The sequence below is a fragment of the Schistosoma mansoni genome (genome assembly GCF_000237925.1).
Source record: "Schistosoma mansoni, WGS project CABG00000000 data, supercontig 0228, strain Puerto Rico, whole genome shotgun sequence".
Taxonomy (NCBI): domain Eukaryota; kingdom Metazoa; phylum Platyhelminthes; class Trematoda; order Strigeidida; family Schistosomatidae; genus Schistosoma; species Schistosoma mansoni.
The window spans coordinates 2,260-21,709 of record NW_017386094.1 but is presented as its reverse complement, the minus strand read 5'-3'; the positions used below and the strand labels follow the sequence as shown (position 1 = coordinate 21,709).

Sequence of the window (19,450 nt, the reverse complement as noted above, 5' to 3'; positions counted from 1 at the left end):
TCTGGTCGTTAAAAGGTGCATCGGCCTCATGACTTCCGAATGAACTCGGCTTTCATTATGAGACGTCATAATTATTCCTTCAACTCCCAGGGCAGAATTTAAATGGTTTGAATAATTTTTTTCTGGTTAGCATTTTTTTAGCGAGTTGGTTTTCTACGAGATGGGGTCGCTAATCCCATGTCTAACCCTCCTCCTTTATCCAGGCTTGGGACTGGCAGTAGCCCCCGGAGGAGCTATAGGCGGAGTATATATATTTAGATAAAATCAACTATGAGAGATTGTGTCAGGAAGAAGAAAAAATCTTATAGACATAAGTCAGTAATTTATTTAGTTATTTATACTGTAAGTTATATGCATACAGTGACTGATGAATGTCAACTACTTGGGGTTGGATGTATTTGTATTCGATTATTGACTAGTTAGTAAAGAATCAGAAAGAACATTGTATTCTCCAGGTAGATTACGAATGCCCTGGTACGGCCGAGAGTGGGGAGAGTCCGCTCTCCCTCTCGAAATGCTCTCACGCGAATATATAGCCTCTGCCAGGGAAGTCCTACTCGCTGCCTTCTCGTGGCATTACTGTTGTTTATGAAATTGAGAGGACGAAAACCGAATATCAGGCGCTTTAACCGGGTTGGTGGACACGGAGGGTCCACCTAGAGGAGTTGGAAAACCCTCATTCCAAATCAATCGTACACATGGGCTCCAGTATCCTGATGGAACAAATAGCGTATGAATCAATCGTTGCTCACCAGCTATCATGGGACTGCATCTCCTTACGATGCTCCACTGCCTTGTGGATCAGAATTTTAGGTTGAAGGCTCCAGATGTGGCTCCCTAAGAAAACCACCTGCTTCAGTTTGAGCACCTGGGTAGTATCACAGCCCTCACATAAATCAAATGAGATTTGTGTGGCGTATAAATACCTGGTGCCCCTTTTTACCAATATTTGTGTTCAAATAAATAAATAAAGATTACGAAATCAGTAGTTGATGTATAAGTAAATATTTAACTGTAGTCTTCACTTTATCTATATAAAACTGTGCCGGTTCTTGTCCTGCAGTAATGACTAACAATCTTTTCAGTCACAACAAACATTCATATATTAGCAGCAGTACATGTATTTTATCTAATTACAACATATTGATAGTTGGTATGACTTTTATCATAACACTAACCAAGTTTTTGATGTGGGTTTGTTCTCTGAGCTCAGAGAACAAACCTACATCAAAATCACCCACCTGAGCTACAAATCTTTTCCACTAACCAAGTTATTGATTCAACCATTATTAATCAAAATCATGTTGAGATCACACACACTTGTAGAAACTACGATTTATTCTTTGCAGTTTACACAGTATTCAATGACAAATTATATGTAGATATGACGAATAAACTGCTTAGATTCAGTTTTGGTTTTTTTTTAAAAACAACTTCTAAGTTTCCGCTTGGGAAAATATGTTTTTATTTATGGTTGTATTAGTTTTTCAACCATATAGTGTCTTTTTTCAATTGATCGATACTTATGCCACACCCCATGGATGAAAATCACATATTGATTGAAATCAAATGATAAGAGACAATAGATGAGAACTCCTGCAACCAAATTATTAATAGTCTACAATGCAAATCAACATTTATTGCCCCAAATGCCTTGGTACAATCGAGGGTGTGGAGAGTTAGTTCTCCCTCTATTCAAATGCTATCACATGGCCACGCGTATACAGCCACTGTCAGGGAAATCTTACTCACTGACTTTTCATGGCAGGGGTGTTGCTTAAGGAATCGAGAAGACGGAAAGAGGATGTTCGACACTTTAACCGAGTTGATGAACACGGAGGGTCCACTTAGGGGACCCTCATTCCAAACCAATGGTGCACATGGGCTCCAGGATCGTGAATGAAAAAATGGCGTATGAACCTATTGTTGGTCACCGACTACCACGGGACGGTATCTCCTAACATTGCTCCACTACCTTGTGGATCAGACCTTTAGGTCGAAGGCTCCGGGTGTGACCTCCTAAGAAAACCGCCTGCTTTGGTTTGGGCACCCGGGGAGTATCATAGCACTCATACAAATCAAATGATTTGTGTGGCGCATGTATATCTGGTTCTCCTTTGTACCAATATTTTTGTGTTGAAATAATAAATAAAACACTTTTACTTAAATACCTATTCCTGTGTTATTCAGCAACTGATTATTTATAAGAAAGGAATAACTGTACACAAACGTCTTGATAATATTAGCCAAAATACAGCTTCATATATACACAAAAAATCAAAAAATTTCATTGCATTGAGACTGATAAGTCTTCACTATTTGAGACTACTTTTACACTTCAACTTGAACAATGGAAAAAAGGAGCGAAATATAACAGCCTTTAAGAGTGTGTACAGAATGTCAAATGTATTTATGTCTTTTATGGCCTTGGTTTCATACAAGCCTCTAGAACATATTAAATACGGTAACAACATTTGTAATTATCCGATAGAGACACAACACATAATTCAGTTAGTATTGTTTACTTGAATCTTCTGACTGATATTTAGGACTGAAATTGACCAATCTCTTATTGGCATATGTGCACACTGTGTGTATCGCCTCGATATTGACTTAATTCACAAGCAGGTACATCCAGCTGACGGATCCCAAATAGAACGAAACGCGTGTCCTGGATTCCACTGCTAGCCACTATCCATCTTAGCTTATGACACATAATTCTTTATTTTTCTGGATGTTTCTGTTCAACACTGATTGGTCAAAACATTTCTGGTTTATTTCGGGGTTCCAGAGACTTTTTTGAGGGATATTTATCTCGTTTATCTTGTTACTCAACGCAGCTACTTTGAGAGTAAATAATCTGTTTTGACAATATAAACAGTTAAATCATTCCACCAAAACTCATAGTGTGTAGATGACTTATTTAAGGGAAGATAAGCAAATTTTCCCTGAGCTGTTTTCACTGTTCTCGAAAGTGTGGCGAAGAGTAGTTTGTGAACCGTAACCAAAGTTAGGTGGCCACAGTTTGCTGTCATTCACTTTGATATATTATGTAGAGAAATTTCAAAGCGGCTTAAGTTATAATACAAACCAGTTGGTTTTTTTTTTATCATATCCCAAAATTTTATTACGTTACAGTAGTTTTACCGTGTGCATTTGTGACTTAGTTTTAGGTCATTAACTATGAGGTTATAGGTACGAATTTAATGCCACTTAAAATGCTTTAGGCATTTAAATGGTGCGTACTCAGCCATCACACAAAGATACAGTTCGTGTGAGTACATAAAAATTGCACGTTAATTCTGAGACGCATTCTTCTGAAAGACTGGAATTTCCTGGCGAACTGATGATATTTAAAATGACAACCATTGGATTTTGGCGCGAAATTTATTTATTTAAACACGTACGTATTGGTACAAAGGGGCACCAGATATATATGCGCCACACAAAACAATGAGAATGGAAAGAGAAAAGAGGAAGATGCATATATATAAAGGAAAAAATAGAATGGAAAAAAAAGAAGAGTAATGATGGAGGGAACTGAAATGTACAACCAGAAGACTCAGTTAAAAAAGTTAGAACCACTCTTTATGAAGAAAGTAAAAGAAGGTTACAGCAGGATCGCCACTGGCTTCTATTCTGAGCCATATCTGATAACGTCTCTAGCCACTGTGTTGCACCATCTCTCGGACCCCAGCCAGGGAGTCGTGAAGGACCAACAGAAGCTAGCCCTTTGCAGCTTTCTTTCATACCACGAAACCATGTCATACACTGACCTCCTCTCCGCTTTTTCCAACCAGTCCCAGAGTCGGCAAATAATGCACGACGCGGAATTCTCTGGGATGACATTCGTAGAACATGTCCAAGCCGCCGAAGTCGCTGTTTCAAGATGGTAACACATATAAATGAAATGATGATTTCTACTGACAGTCATTCATATACCTTATAAACATTTTGGCATGATAGTTGACTACATTTTGTGGTGGAAATTCCAGTCCTTATTTTTAACCCTAACTCTTAATCCTAATTCCTCCCATAACTTATAACCACAGCAAGTGAGGTGAGGTTTCTCAAGGTCAGTTTCAAAGGTTGTCCATAAATCATGGTCTTATTCATTCTTCCTTTCCATATGGCTTATGCTTATTGCGGTATTTTTTTATTGACTCTCTTTCGCTCTTTTATATGTTGGTAGGAAACTGGTTTAGTAATTTTAACGGGTGCATTCAGTGGAAAGATTTATATTGATGAATACATTTGTTGGAAGATTAGCGACTGGACGCAGTACTAAGATTAGAGTAAAAGGAATAAGTCTCCAATTCATGATAAGATAATTGAGCGACGAATGTTTATGTATATAATTGAATTAGTCTCAGATGAAAAGTGTCAGCACTCAAAGGTAAACACTTTATTTAACCATTAATGTTAGGACTAGTAGATTAATCCATAGATAACGGGTAAAGAGTAAGAGCGAAAAAAAAGTGGTGGATACTTGATAAAGTTGTTAATTGTAAACAAAATTAAAAACGACTAATTCAGTGAATATGAGCGTAGATATATGTATACGAACATAAAGTTGTTAGCACATGCACACACACACATACGCAAAACAATGAAATGTAAAATTGGAGTACAAGTGTTCCTATAAATAGTGATAAAACATTAAATAGATCGATCATAAGTGCTGGAGAAGACTATAAAAGGACATCAAAACAGAACAGAATTACGTAATCACATTTGAGAAATATGGTTACTAATTAGAGAAAGTATCCAGATGTAATGAATATGACATGACCCAGTTTAACAAAGAACCGGGAAAGTAAATCAAAATAGGACTAAAATAAACAACGTTAAAACCTGCTGCAGATGTGTGTGTGTGCTGGTTCAAGGCTTTCATACTTCATATTGGCACACATACACACACAGAGAGAGAGGGAAAGAGGAAATCAATACCAAACACCCAGTTTAGGGAAGACAACACAGTCAAGAAGGAAATCAAAAAGATAAAACGTAGAGAAAAAGAAATATTGATACTAATCACAGAAAGAAAATGAACATTAATAACATAGATTGAGGGTGAAATCAGTGAATAAAACGTATGGAATAATATTGAAACTCGATGTTTAAAGAAGGATCAAAATAGTGTGTATCTATGACGTACCTACAGGCTGAGTCATGTCACCTAAGACATTGAACTGCAGGATACGATCACCTTGTAAACTTTTATCAGGATGTCTACACATCAACAGTGGCTTCATAAAGTAATGGGATATCTCGGTCCAGTTAACCCAAATTTTTATATACTAAGCTAATTCGTGTAGAACACAAACAAATATGCAGTATCTAGATATGAAAACGATTTATAGTCACCACATAGTAGTGCATAACGTACAATTATCGTAACCAATGGCTAGACTGTGTGACATGGGTCGAAACCCGTAATAATTATGTAGATGCATTCACGCTTTGGTTCCATTTAGATCTTGAGTTTCAGGATCGTATACGATATTTTCTTTTTCTATGACTAATGATACTGTTACTATTTTTACTACAGTGGAATTTGTGTTGGAATAATTTTATCTCACTATGATAATGTGGTATGACAACAACTTGAGCCGAACCACAAATGTGTCTGGTTCTACATTGTATATAACTTTAATCATTTGTAAAGTGGAAAAGGATATTTCAGTAATTATTATTTATTTATTTAAACACATAAATATTAGTACAATGGGGCACCAGATATATATGCGCCACACAAATTTCACTTGATTTGTGTGAGGGTTGTGATACTACCCAGGTGCCCAGACTGAAGCAGGTGGTTTTCTTAGGGGACCACACCCCGAGCCTTTGACCTAAAGGTCTGATCAACAAGGCAGTGGAGCATCATAAGGAGATGCAGTCCCATGGTAGCCGGTGACCAAGGATTGATTCAAACGCCATTTGTTCCCTCAGGATACTGGAGCCCATGTTCACCGTTGGTTTGGAATGAGGGTTTTCCAACTCCCCTAGGTGGACTTTCCATGTCCACCAATCCGGTTAAAGCGCCGGACATTCTCTTTTCGTCTTCTCAATTTCATAAACAACAGTAATGCCACGAGAAGGTACTGAGTAGGACTTCCCTGGTAGAGGCCATATAGGCGTGGCCATGTGAGAGCATTTGGAGAAGGAGAACGGACTCTCCCCACTCTCGGCTGTACCAGGGCATTCCTATGGACTGTTGTCATGTTTCTATAACATCTTTAAAATCAGATAAAAAAGGCAAAAGTTTGATTATAGTCAGTAAATGCCTATTTTAAAAAATGGGATATAGATGTGGAAAATTGTCTTCACAAAATAATTTATTAATTTACGGCTTGTCTTTTTCATGAATCTACACATTAAAACTTACTTTTTACAACACCTAATATAGAGTTCGCAATGTTATTTGTAACGGGGTAAACATTTTGTTCAACTGATAATGAACCATTCTCGGAAATGGGAAGGCCAGAAACTTGAAGTGGAATTCTAAGTTGTGGACAACTGGGAGCTGATGAATCTTTAGCAGTGTAAGTTGATGAAGAGTCAGAATATGAACAAGACAGTGAAGATGTTACGGCAGATAAAGGTAACCCACCTAATTGAATCTGTTGTATAGGCCGATGATTACGAGCTTCCAAACCAGCCAGAAAAGTAGATAATGCCGTCGTGGATGCAGAACTCATTGGGTTAAGCATTGTAGTTGCCAAATGTGAAACAGAAGTTAGCACTTGTTGTGCATTATTACATGTTGACGATTCAGATTGCATTTGAACATTATTTTCCTCAGGTTCTACACCTGGGGATATAGCTTCCAATATTGGGGCACTTGTGGGAATAGATTCAATCAAAGGAGACGTAGATGGTAGAATAGGAGTCATAGTTGGTTGATTATTTGAAACTCTTGGCATAATTACAGGACAGTCACTTGGTACGAGCAGATAAAGTTGTCGTGTAGATCCATCAGAAGACTGACCAAGTAAAGTTTGCTAAATTCAAAGAGCCAAACTATACAGTTAGTAAACTACCATGATAGTTATTGAAGGATATGAAAGCAATATATTTGAGAATTATCTGATAGTATTACATCACATACGACTCAGATTAAAATAATCTAAAATCTCCATTATTATTGTTATTTATAAAAAAGAGTACCGAATCAAACACATCTATATCTACCAAGAGTAAATGATAAACATTAATGTTATAACGAACGTCAACTTTGGTCAAGTTCACATAAAAACCCACATTGTTATGGAGTTTTTATTCTGAAAGAATTATTATTACAAACTGTTGAAATTAGATTCACTTAGTATTGTTTGTTTGAGTCTTCCCATTGATGTTTTAGGACTGCAACTGGTCACTCTCTAATTGGCATATGTGCACAAGCAAGTGGCTATCAGGACTCAGTGGCCGAGTGGATAACGCGATGGCGTTTGAAGCGGAAAAAACTGGGTTCGAGTCCCAGAGTGAACATCAACTCTGAGATGCAGGTACATCCAGCTGACGAGACCCAAATGGGACGAAACGCGTGTCCTGGATTCTACTGATAGCCACTACCCATCTTTGCTTGTCATGTTGAAATTAGCTTTTATGGAAGAAAGCAATCTAAAAGGATGTTTCATGAATAACGTCAAAATATGTTTGAAAGCTTAGTATTTTGACCGGAGTGAATAAAACTTTTACCTGTCTAACTGCACAACAAGTACTATTGCACTCCATGGCAAGATTTAAAGTTGAATGGCTTATAGGTAACTCAAATCAAGCATTACCCGTGCACTTTGGGACCACCAAGTAAGGTTATGTCGAAATTAGGGATAGCGTACTCGGTAAACATGGTAAATAGACTGATGGGGTAGTGTTAGGTTTACCCAGCAACTGGCTACCTTGATGAGTGGTCTGGCATAGGATTAAGTTGGAAGATGGTTAAGGGAGGTTGAACCAAGATGTGGCACCAGTCTATGAAGCCATTGAAAATTGGACTGACCCAGGTAGGTAAGTGAAGACTATCTGGTTAGGGTACATGCGATTACCGTAACCAGTGGTTAGAGAATTCAGGTGATATAGCCCAAAATCGTTCGCAATGGTGCACATGTATTGACTTGTCTTTTATTGGAACATGAGTCACAAAATCTCCCCATACCTTATTTATTTTTCTATACCAATTTTTTTCTACTAACATTAGTGATACTGTTGCTACTCCCACTACACTGGGATGTCTTAAAATAATTTCATCTCGCTGTGTCAATGTGGTATGATAACTAGAATTGATACACATGTGTAAGAGGTTCTACGTTGCGTATGATGGACGATAGTGAATTCAACTGAAATACAAGACTCGAAAAGATGTCATAATCCGTTTTGCACTATAATACTAACTAGATGATAAACAGCAATGACCATGTACCAATAGCATTTCTCGATTACATAAGAGACCATGAACTTACCCGAGCTGCTGAGGACATGAATTCCCCACTTGCTACAAGCTGTTGTAAATCAGAAGGACTAATTAAAGAACCTGGTGCAGGTTGTAAAGATATGAATGCAGTTGATTGAATAGGTGGTGATGGATGAGTATTATGATTTACTGCTACTGATTCTGAATGTAAAGGCTGTTCTAAAACAGTTGGAAGATTTTGTGGGACTGGAGTCATTGGTAGAAAAGATGGAGTGGATGCAGAAGGTAAAAGATAGGAAGGTGAAGAAACTTGTCTGACATTACATGAAGAAGTTAATTTCGTTTCAGTTTGAAGAGGGAAAACTGACGTTAGAGGAAGTTCAATAGATGTAGTTGGACTGGATATGGAGCATTGTTTCTGAGTTTCACGAATAAAAGCCGCTAAACCTGTGAAAAATATATAGAATTTAGTAGTAACCTCTTTATGAGTTATGTTTGAGCGTTTAAAACAAATCTAATGAATATCATCCATAACACTGAAATAAAAACTTAATTTGCCTGAAAATAATTATTATACATTCACCAAAACTTTAAGATATTTTAGAGTTAACACTTGGTAACTCCACCCACTCTACAGTTACCATAATATTGAATGTATCACTAAAGATTTTTAGGCTAGAGTTCTTTCGACTCAGTAGTTCTTTAGATGATTTTGGATCGTTGACTATCTTTCATAAACATTTTTCGAAACTTAAGAATAAGTGAAAAATGGTCACTATCAGTAGGATAACACCCAAAACTAGGAGATGGGGTAACTAAAGTGAACAGGTTATGTGAACTAGTATCCAAGTTCTTTTTCGACAAAAATGTAATCCTTAGCTCTATTGAACGGATCTCATAAGGTATTCGAAACACTAATGCCTGAAAGCCAACATAGTGTTAAGTTATTTTTACAAGAGTACAGATGACAGCTTCCATACTAATAGAAAAAACAACTATAACCAACTAAACGTGAACGATATTGCTACCATAATAATGAATATTTATCTATTTAGTTAAGCACAAACATTAGTACAAAAGGGCACAACAATGTATGGGCTCCATACAAATCATTGAGTTTATGTGCAGGCTGGGATACTGGCCGAAAGCACGAACTGAAGCAGCTTGGCTGCTTAGGGAGCCACTCCTAGATCCTTTGATCTAACGATCTAATACACAAGGCAATGAAACAACGTTGGGAGATGCAGTCCCACGGAAGCTGGTGACTAACAATAGGTTCATACGTCTTTTTTACCTGGGGATCCTGGAAGCCATGTGCACCAGTGGTTTCGGAACGAGGGTTTTTTCTAACTCCCCCTAATGAATCCTACGTATCCACCCAACCGGTCGGAAAGCCGAGCATCCTCTTTTCGTAATCTCAATTCCTTAAGAAACACCCCTGCCGAGAGAAGGCAGTGACCAGAACTTCTTTGGCTATTATATGCGTGGTCACATGGGTGCATCTGGGGGCAGCTCTCCTTATCCTCAGACATACTAGGGCAAGCCACCGAAGTCGGTGTTTTAAGATGGTAACACCAATTGAATTATCGTCTCTGCGCCCTAACACACGATGCCGAACCTCTGAATTACTAACATGGTGTTGCCACTGTATGTCAGCAATCCTTCGAAGACAACGATGATCGAACACAGAGAGTAGTCTAACATCCTCAACTCGGAGAGGCCAGGTTTCACAAGCATAGAGCAAAACTGCTCTCACCGATGCGTTGTAGATCCGACCTTTTACAGCCAGACTAACATCACGAAGGCGCCAAAGATGGCCCAGATTGGCATAAGCCGCTCTGGCTTTCATTATACGTGCATCAATCTCATCACTCACGCCACCACCAGCATTTATGTAGCTACCTAGATACACGAACTTCTCAACTACTTCAATCTACTCACCATCCAGGGTGAGTACAGGATGAGAATCCTGCCAGTCTTGTAGGAGTACCTTGCACTTGGAGGGTGCAAAGCACATGCCGTACCTGCGGACACTGATTGCCAACTGATTAAGTGCGGATTGCATGCCTTGGGCATTATCGCACAGTAAGACAATATCATCCGCATACTCAAGGTCGAGAAGTCGTTCTCCAGGCAGCAGATCCACACCGCCATTACTTACATCCATCAGAGCTGTTCCCAGGATGTCGTCGATGGCAAAGTTGAAGAGGAATGGTGAGATTGGGCAACCCTGCCTAACCCCACTGCTCGAATGGAACAAGGGAGAAAGGTGGTTGTGTGCCCTCACTCTGCCTGAGGTGTTCGTATACAGGGTCTTTAAGATGTTAATGAACTTCTCAGGCACACCCTTCTTCAATAGACAATCCTAGAGAATAGTCCTGTCCAACGAATCGAAGGCAGCCCTGATATCAAGAAACACTACGATTGTTGGCCTGCGATAAGTATGACGGTGTTCTAACATTTGGCGGAGGGTGAAGATGTGATCAATGCATCCTCGACCAGAACGAAAACCAGCCTGCTCCTCGCGAGTCAACCGTTCTCGGGTTTTAAACAACCTACGAAGAATGATAGAAGCCAATAGTTTGGACGCAATCGGAAGTAGACTTATCCCCCGATAGTTGTTACAGGAACAACGTGAACCCTTTTTAAAGATAGGGACGACTATCGACTCATTCCATGATGTTGGAACACTTTCTAGCTCCCAAAACTATGCAAACAACATAGTCAGTTCCTTAGCCAGAAAGTCATCACCATCTTTAAAAAGAGCCGGAGGTAAGTCATCTGGGCCAGGTGATTTGTAACGTTTCAAGAGTTGGGGTTCCTTGCGGACTTCCGCCTCGTTTGGTGGATCAGTCGTCACCGGCCATGGGGGGCAGGACAAACTGGTCGATGTTTCCGGAGCAGCAGGCCAGTTGAACTGCCCTTCGAAAAATTCCGCCCATCGTCCAAGACGTCGAGAGATGTTAGTGATTGGCATCCCGTCATTTTCACTGATTGTTTCACTCACACCAGACTTCTTGCTGCCAGTGGCTTGGATGAGTTGGAAGAGCTTCCGGCAGTTACCAGATGCAGCTGCTGCTTCCATCTCATTAGCACGCTCCGACCACCAGGCTTCTCGGTCCTTACGCAAGCTTTGCCCGATTTCACTACGTAACAGCCTTCGTTTGTGGTCAAACTCACGGTCACCCGGAGTAGACCGACGGGCTTCCATCAGTTGTAAGGAGCCAGAAGAAACCCAGTGCTTGTAAGCGGGACGTTTCGCGAAGCCGCAAGCGGCTTTACTCGCCATTTTCATGGCGTCGTGAAGATGCAACCAATGCTCATCTATACTTTTCGGTGGGATGGTAGCTAGCCTAGAAGCTAGCTCCGCTCGATACTTACTTGCAACAGAAGTTGCAGTCAGTCTACTAACATCGATCCGTTGATGGCGGTCAATCCTTCGGCCACTGAAAAGTAAGGTGAGATTGGCGCAGACCAGGGCATGATCAGACTCTAGATAGGTACTCCAAAAGGAGCGGCAGTCTTGTACACAACCACGCCAGAGGTAGCTGATCGCGATGTGATCAATCTGAGTCCAGGCTTGGGATGCAGAGGGAGGACGCCAGGTGGCACACCGGCGATGACTGTGCCGGAAGTTAGTGCTAGCCAGAAACAGGTTGTGGTCTGTGCACAGTTGCAGCAAACGGTCCCCGTTATCTGTCCTGCGACCAACAAGTCCCCATCGGCCACCTAAACGACTCTCTTCTGTGCCTAGACGCCCGACCTGTTCATTCAAGTCTCCGGCTAGTACTACAATATCTGTCGGACGCGCTTTCTGGAGAAGAACTGTTAACTGGTGGTAAAACTCATCCTTGATTGCATCCGGGCTGCAATCTGTCGGGGCATAGGCGGAGATAACGAAAAGACACCGTTTCTCACGCCGGTTTCTTCTCACTTTGATGGAACTTTCTAATCTAACAGCACATAACCGACTGTTAATGGGGATCCAATCGATTAGTGCTGCCTCAGCTCTAGCGCTTAGTGCAACACCAACGCCTGCAAGACCGGACGAAGATGCCACAGAGTCCCCGGATAAGCGCACGTGAAACAAGCTTTTCGAAGCGACAGATGGAGAGCGAATTCACTAGAGTCTTGAATACGGGTCTCGGATAGACAGCAAACATCAATATTAAGACTTTCTAAAGACATAGCCAGCCCCATCTGTTGTCCGATCTGCATTAGTGTGCGAACGTTGAAGGAAGCCAGCTTGAACGGCGTACGTGGTTTCAGAAAGACTGCGTCAGTATTCGTAATCGGTGGAAGCATTCACTTTCAACCAGACAGTGACTGGAGATCGTTTAGATAGGACAGTTTCCACCATGGACGAGCTACTGTATAAGTTGGAAAGGAAGGATACACAATTTGGGAATAAAGGGAGTGAAAAAGCGGCGTAGTAAATAATAGTAATAATAATAATAATAATGTAAATTGTCTTTTTTCTATTAGGAACGAGAGCAGTGTAGTTAGTGTAGTGCGTCATTTCATGTCATTTGTGTGTGGGCTGTGATACTGCCCGGGTGCCCAAACCGAAGCAGGTGGTTTTCTTAGGGGACCACACCCCGAGCCTTTGACCTAAAGGTCTGATCAACAAGGCAGTGGAGCATCGTGAGGAGATGCAGTCCCATGGTAGCCGGTGACCAACAACTGGTTCATTCGCCATTTGTTCCTTCAGGATACTGGAGCCCATGTGCACCATTGATTTGGAATCAGAGTTTTCCAACTCCCCTAGGTGGACTTTCCGTGTCCACCAACCCGGTTAAAGCGCCGGACATTTGCTTTTCGTCCTCTCACTTTCGTAAACAACACCCGTGGTGTGAGAAGGCAGTGAGTAGGACTTTCCTGTCAGAGGCTATATATTCGCGTGGCCATGTGAGAGCATTTGGAGAGGGAGAGCGGACTCTCCCCACTCTTGGCCGTACCAGGGCATTTGGGGGTTAAGTCTAGTGTCAGGAGTGGGAGTGGGCTATATATTAAAACGTCTGTTTGAAACAGATTAACTTTGCTTACTGGCCATCCGGATCAAATTCTTTTCAAGACAAAACACCTATTGTTCATTGAAACGTCAAAGAAAGTTTACAGATTTGAAAAGTCGACGGAACACACAGTAATGCTTATTTGTTTGAATAATCAAGGTTAAGGCCTTTGTGAACTATTGTTTACAAAATAGTAAACAAGAAATACATTGATATAAGAGATTTCCACAAAGTAACATAAGGAATTTCTTACTTTGGACGTTCAACACAGCTCTGGTCACTGGAGTCGATTCATTTAATAAGGACTGTGATGGTGAAGTATTTAAAGCTCCAATTACTAAAGGTGGTGAACCATCCAAAGCGAATTGTTGATTTCTATCAATATTTCCCTGAATAGTAGATGTTAATAAATCAGTATGATGTTGGACAGTAAGTGTAGTTTCAGCATGTTCTTTTACATTATTTACACTTTCATTATTGCTATTAACAACCGAAGCACGTGCACGCCATTCTTTTTCAATTAGGCTACTAGCAGTTGCTAAAGTTACTAGACCTGAAGATTCTTGAATATCATTTACAGACATTGTAGTTACAGCAGTTGACAACGCTACAGCGGCCATAGCAGCAACAGGTCCTAAATGTCCAGGAGAAAGAAACGAAATCAATGATGAACCGGAAGATGGAGTTGACATAAAAGAAGAGGAAGATGAAGATGAAGAATCACTATCATTGACAGCTGATCCAGGGATAGATACTGAAAAGCATAATTCACCATTTGAAATTTGATTATTTTCAACGCCAGATTGATTGTCATTAGCTGCCTGAGAATTTCTGCTTGTCATAGTTCGAAGTAGACGAGGTAAAACACTCATGGCGTTTGTTTCAGATGTGTTTATTACGGTTAGACCATCTGATTCTAATGGTTGTGACTGTCGTGAAATTTTAATCTAAAAAAGTAAAAAGCACCGAATATTTAATAGGAACAACGAGAGCTGTCACCAAATCCATATCCATATTGGAAAACATTACACGAAAAAATGATATATTTAGAGAGGAATAACAATCTGATGAAAAATCCAATGGTTTTACCCACTCGAATGAATAGTATAGTAAGTCATTATCAATGAATAGCCTAGCGCCAATTTTAAATCACTACATATCGGAACAAAGAGATGAAACTAATAAGATAAGTAGCAAAGGATTCAAAATAATAGTAGCATAAACAATATTGAGATACTAAACATCAAGAACATGGTTTAAAAAGACATCTATGAAGTAATATGGGAACTCAGGATTTAAGGGAAAATAAAGAGTGAATGTATCTGTGTCACTGTAATAGTTTCTAAGCCATAACATCCAACGTATCCAACCAATAGTCGCAGTTATTGCCCAGATCCTAACAAGATAGTCCGCGTTTACTAATAGGTTTTAGTCCAACAGTCAATGATTTTATAAACTGGTCTGACGCCTCCCAGATTTCTTCTAACCTACTTCTACCTCAGATGTCATCACGCCTCCAGATGGGCGGCCGTATATATAGAAGTGTTCATAAAACTCAGTAGACCAATGTACAACCTGAGACAAATGACTAGACAGGAATTCCCTACTCCAATCACATGATCAGATAATTGGTGAGAAACAAATGAAGTAGAAGGAAAAACAAATACAACTAAATGGCGCAAGATGCTTGCTTTTTAGAAGCATAATAAATACTAGCTTTAGTTTGTGATCAATCACTCCACAGGTCCTCAAACACAGACTTTTGATATCTTGTGAGCTTCAGTAAGATTTCCATCTATCCACGGGCCTTGAACCAATAACTAATAGCTTCATGTTTTGTTCCGCTCCAAGTAGTGCATTAGACTTTTAAATAATATTGTAGCCACCAAAACCAAGAATCAAGCACGACACACTGATACAACAAGAGAAAAACAAGAGTTCTGAGAAATTAGTCATACCAGTGAGATATGGAATTACAACCTGCATATGCAAATTATTAGCAACGAGCTAACTTTTGAAAGTACAAACGAAAGACTAAATCTCGTTTTTTTAATAGAAGCTGAAATTTCAGCGATATCTACCCCAATGTCTATAAGTTGTTGAAAGATTTTGATTTATCCTAGATAAAGTAAAAATTTCTTAAAAAGGAACTGATGTAGCTGCCAAAGAATCAGTTTTGTCTATTTCGAGATAACAAATAACGAAGATGAATATGAACAGATTTCTGACGCACTACCGGAAAGCATTTACTAAAATCCCAGTGGTATAACTATAGATAAATATTCAAATAGTGAAGATCTATAAAGAACACCGTTCATCGAGTTTATATAATGAAACGATATTGAGTCTGAAATAACTGTACACAAATAAGAAGAATAATAAAGTTCATTTGCCTTACTCACTGAACTATTTGAAATCACCTACTACTAATCAGGATATTTACCTAGCTAACTGAACTGTTAGAAATCGAGAGTGGTTATTTCCATCTTTATCAATCGTTTTTGGTGGTTTGAGTACTCAGCTACAAAATATAGAATTGAATTTATTTGGACTGTTTATTGGATCAAAAGGATATTAACACAAAATAATCTCAAAAAGTAAATCATATATGGTTGGACTCAAATCAAAGTTAACTCACAGCAGAAAGTTTTACAGCATCATCCATGAGTTCCCCTTGGTCCCGTTTGAGTTTTCCATGGCTACACGACAAGTAAAAGGTAATAAATTAAGTTTGACTGTAAGGACATATAAATGAAACCTTATATCTTAGATTTTGTTGTTCATACAACTGACCGATTATTTAAAAAGTCACACAAACTTGCCTACACTAGGTGATTTGAACCAGATGTTACAGAAAAACCTATCGCTGTAGTCAATCGTGCCATAAATATCTACTTATCATAGACAAGTGGAAAGGTTTTGTCCCTTGGTATTACAGTAAATAATTACTATTAAATATTTAGGGGAAAATCGAGTGATACATAACATAAAAACGCTTTACAATTAAGTTTCCCGACCCGGGCAAACAATAGTGAAACGAAACATTACTTTTTGGGTACACACTGCTGTTTCACACACTAAGACGAAACGGCCGTCCAATGCTTCCAGGTTATCAATAGTGGTCTCACATTGATCGGTTTGTGATCACACTAAGAACAAGGGTGTCTACAGTAAACGTTATATTTTACGGCGACATTACTTCCAAGTTAATTTGGTTGTTTGATGAGAGCATGAACTAGTCGTACATTACCTAAATTAGTTCGGCGATACATAATCGAGTATAATCAGTAAGAACATGAGAACACGTATTATGATCTTGAATCCAGAAACAATTGCTACATTAAACAATGTCGTTCAGGTTGAATAAATGCAGAAAAACCAAGACCTAAACACCACTGACAAGAGACTAAAAATAGCTGCAAGTTAGCAGATAGGGAAACAATCAGAACTACGCCATAAAAACCCACATAAATGAAGCATACCTTAAGGTATATATTAAATGAGGTACATGGTTTTGTTGGTTTTCACCAGTAAATACATGGATAGATTGATAGAAAACCAAGATTTTGAGTTAAGATAGCTTGAAATACTAGACGTTGAAGATCTGTGTTTGTAATGCGACAAATATAAGGTTAGACTAAACAGACCAAGATGCTATGTCTGAAAAATCGAAAATATGCCATCGCGTTTAATATCAGAAATAAACCACCATTAATAAACCGGACTTAGGCCCTAAAGTATATGAGAAATGTGTTTCAAACTACCATAAGCAGGTTTTTCACCAGGCAAAAATATAGTCCCTACAAAATGCAGACCACTGGATATCTACAGGTTGGACCATTACTAATGTCACCATAAACAAGTACTTCTTTTATAACTCTGTAACCGTTTTCGTATAAAGTATGATTTACCGAGACATATGGTCCCCCGGAAAACTCTCAGAAAGTTACCGAGTGACCATTCAATCCCGGGAACACGGGGGATAGTAATGAGTTGATGATTAACCATCAACTCAATTGTGCCGCATGTCTGGCGATATTCTACTGTGCGTACCTTCTAGGTAAAGTGACTGCTGATTCCAAGGCGCTACCTCGAGTTGAGTAAATCTCGCACTGATCCATAAAACCACCAAACAAAGCTTAAACTCCACGGGTACAGCTGTTCACAAACGAAACAAGGTGCGCCAAGGGAGGGAGTAACTTCACAACCAAAGAAACAAAAACAAAACGGTTTTCCATAATCGGGAATAATATAATTATCAGATTCAAGATTAATGCGCTCAGGACATACTTCTATGAAGTCACGAACAACTACGCGGTCTATTTGACAATAGACGGTAAACGACCGATTAGATCACGGAAACAGTTCAATGCCTTCAGTTCAAATCCTCCCAGGAACATTTGAATGCACTGAAATTATATCCTATAAGATATGGTTGGCTCAGTTATGACTTATAACATGATAAACACTGTGGTGTTTGCATGAATTAATGACTCATTTGTACTTGAGGACTGCTTGATTTCGAATTCCAAATACAATACGATCGTTCGTGCTCACCTAGTACTTCTTGATTAGATTATGCTACTTCTGGGATCTACAGTTTGTACCGTAATTCAAGTACTCCTTATCATCACAAATACCCTTAGGTATCCCTTGAAACACTTTTACTTCGCCTGGAAGAATCAGAGAACTGTTTGTCCCTTGAGATCAGCATCTAGGTAGTTGGAGTGTGTTCTTGTGATCCTCGTTATATTTCTGGTGGAAAGTGTGAGGTAGGATATTCCAGTTATTGCTAGAAGTGATCGAGGGGTAACACTTAGAGTGATCCCCGTCAGTGCCTACGGAATTAAAATGGTCTTCGAACTTTCTCTTTAAAAATTGGGCATTAGGAATGTTCTATCTTGAGTGGTTTTCCTCTTAGCTATGGTTTATTACTGAAACGCACTACTGATCGTTCTAGTAAAGAACGATATGATACGTCATAACCATGTAGTGAGTTGCTTTTCTCGACGAGAACGCGATTGGTGTGATGGAAACAATTAGTATTATAACCAATTGTATTAGTGATCGTTTTACTGTACGCGTTGTTGTTTAGCTGTGTCAACATCACTTTTCGTTCCGTTGTCCTCCTTGTCCGTTCGAACTTTCCTTTCCTTTTTGCCTGTACCATTTGGCACGTCTCGGTATTCTTTCGATACCACGAGATCTCCAATAAATATACTTTATCTGGACTATTCACAGCCTTCTAGTTTACGAGCTATCAAAGGAACCAATTCGTTTTTGGGCGCGTAATTTTACTGTAGTGGTAATCATAGTCAATCGCAGCTCGACGCCATCTACATCTGGTAAGCCAACTTTCGGACACAGTTCAACCTTCGGCAAATCTTCCAAAGAGGATCGCAACGGTGAGTCCACTCCTGTTGCACGTATTCGTATTGATATTTTTCAATATATAATATTCTGGTAACAACTTAATATGGTAGATAAAGATAAGAATAGTATTAATATAATAGACTCGGAAGTACAGGCAATTAGCTTTCGACCGGGTCCTACTATCCCCCAAGATCCAGAAGTTTGGTTCTCGGCACTGAAGTCTCAATTCGAGATCCGCCACATAACCAACCAATGGCAAAAATATGCCTACGCTCTGGAACCTTTCCCCGGGGATCACTTAGCCGCTGTTCGTGAGGTTGTCCTCAATTCAAATGTACCAAACGTTTACGATCGTCTCAAGGAAGCACTCCTTAGACACTTCCTCCTGTCAAGAGAGGAACGATTGAGGACCTTGTTAGCACGTCACCCTATGGGTGATGCTGACCCGAGCCACCGCCTCATGCGCCTGCAATCTCTCGCAGGAAATACTACAGCGGACTCAGAGATTGCCAAAGAATTGTGGCTCAAATCTCCAACAGCTAGTATTCAACCAACCCTTACGGCTCTGCTCGAGGACGCCCCACTCAACAAGGTGGCCCTCATAGCAGATAAATCCTAGCACGAACTAGCATCCGAGACAGCTATATAGTTG

The 19,450-nt window shown here is 39.7% G+C and overlaps 1 protein-coding gene across 1 annotated transcript in view; it reads right to left on the bottom strand.

The window, feature by feature from the left end:
• Positions 1–16,117, bottom strand: part of Smp_170530 (upstream transcription factor 1, usf1, putative) — a gene marked incomplete at its 3' end in the record, with an annotated part of 39,796 nt that extends 23,679 nt beyond the window's left edge. Inside the window, exons 1-4 of the mRNA XM_018791587.1 lie at positions 16,064–16,117; positions 13,679–14,372; positions 8,463–8,860; positions 6,389–7,004 (exon numbers count right to left, since the gene is read on the bottom strand). Coding sequence (XP_018647313.1) covers positions 6,389–7,004; positions 8,463–8,860; positions 13,679–14,372; positions 16,064–16,090 — 1,735 coding nt within the window. The 5' untranslated portion in view covers positions 16,091–16,117. The remainder of the gene's footprint in view (positions 1–6,388; positions 7,005–8,462; positions 8,861–13,678; positions 14,373–16,063) is intronic.
• Positions 16,118–19,450: the final 3,333 nt, after the last annotated feature.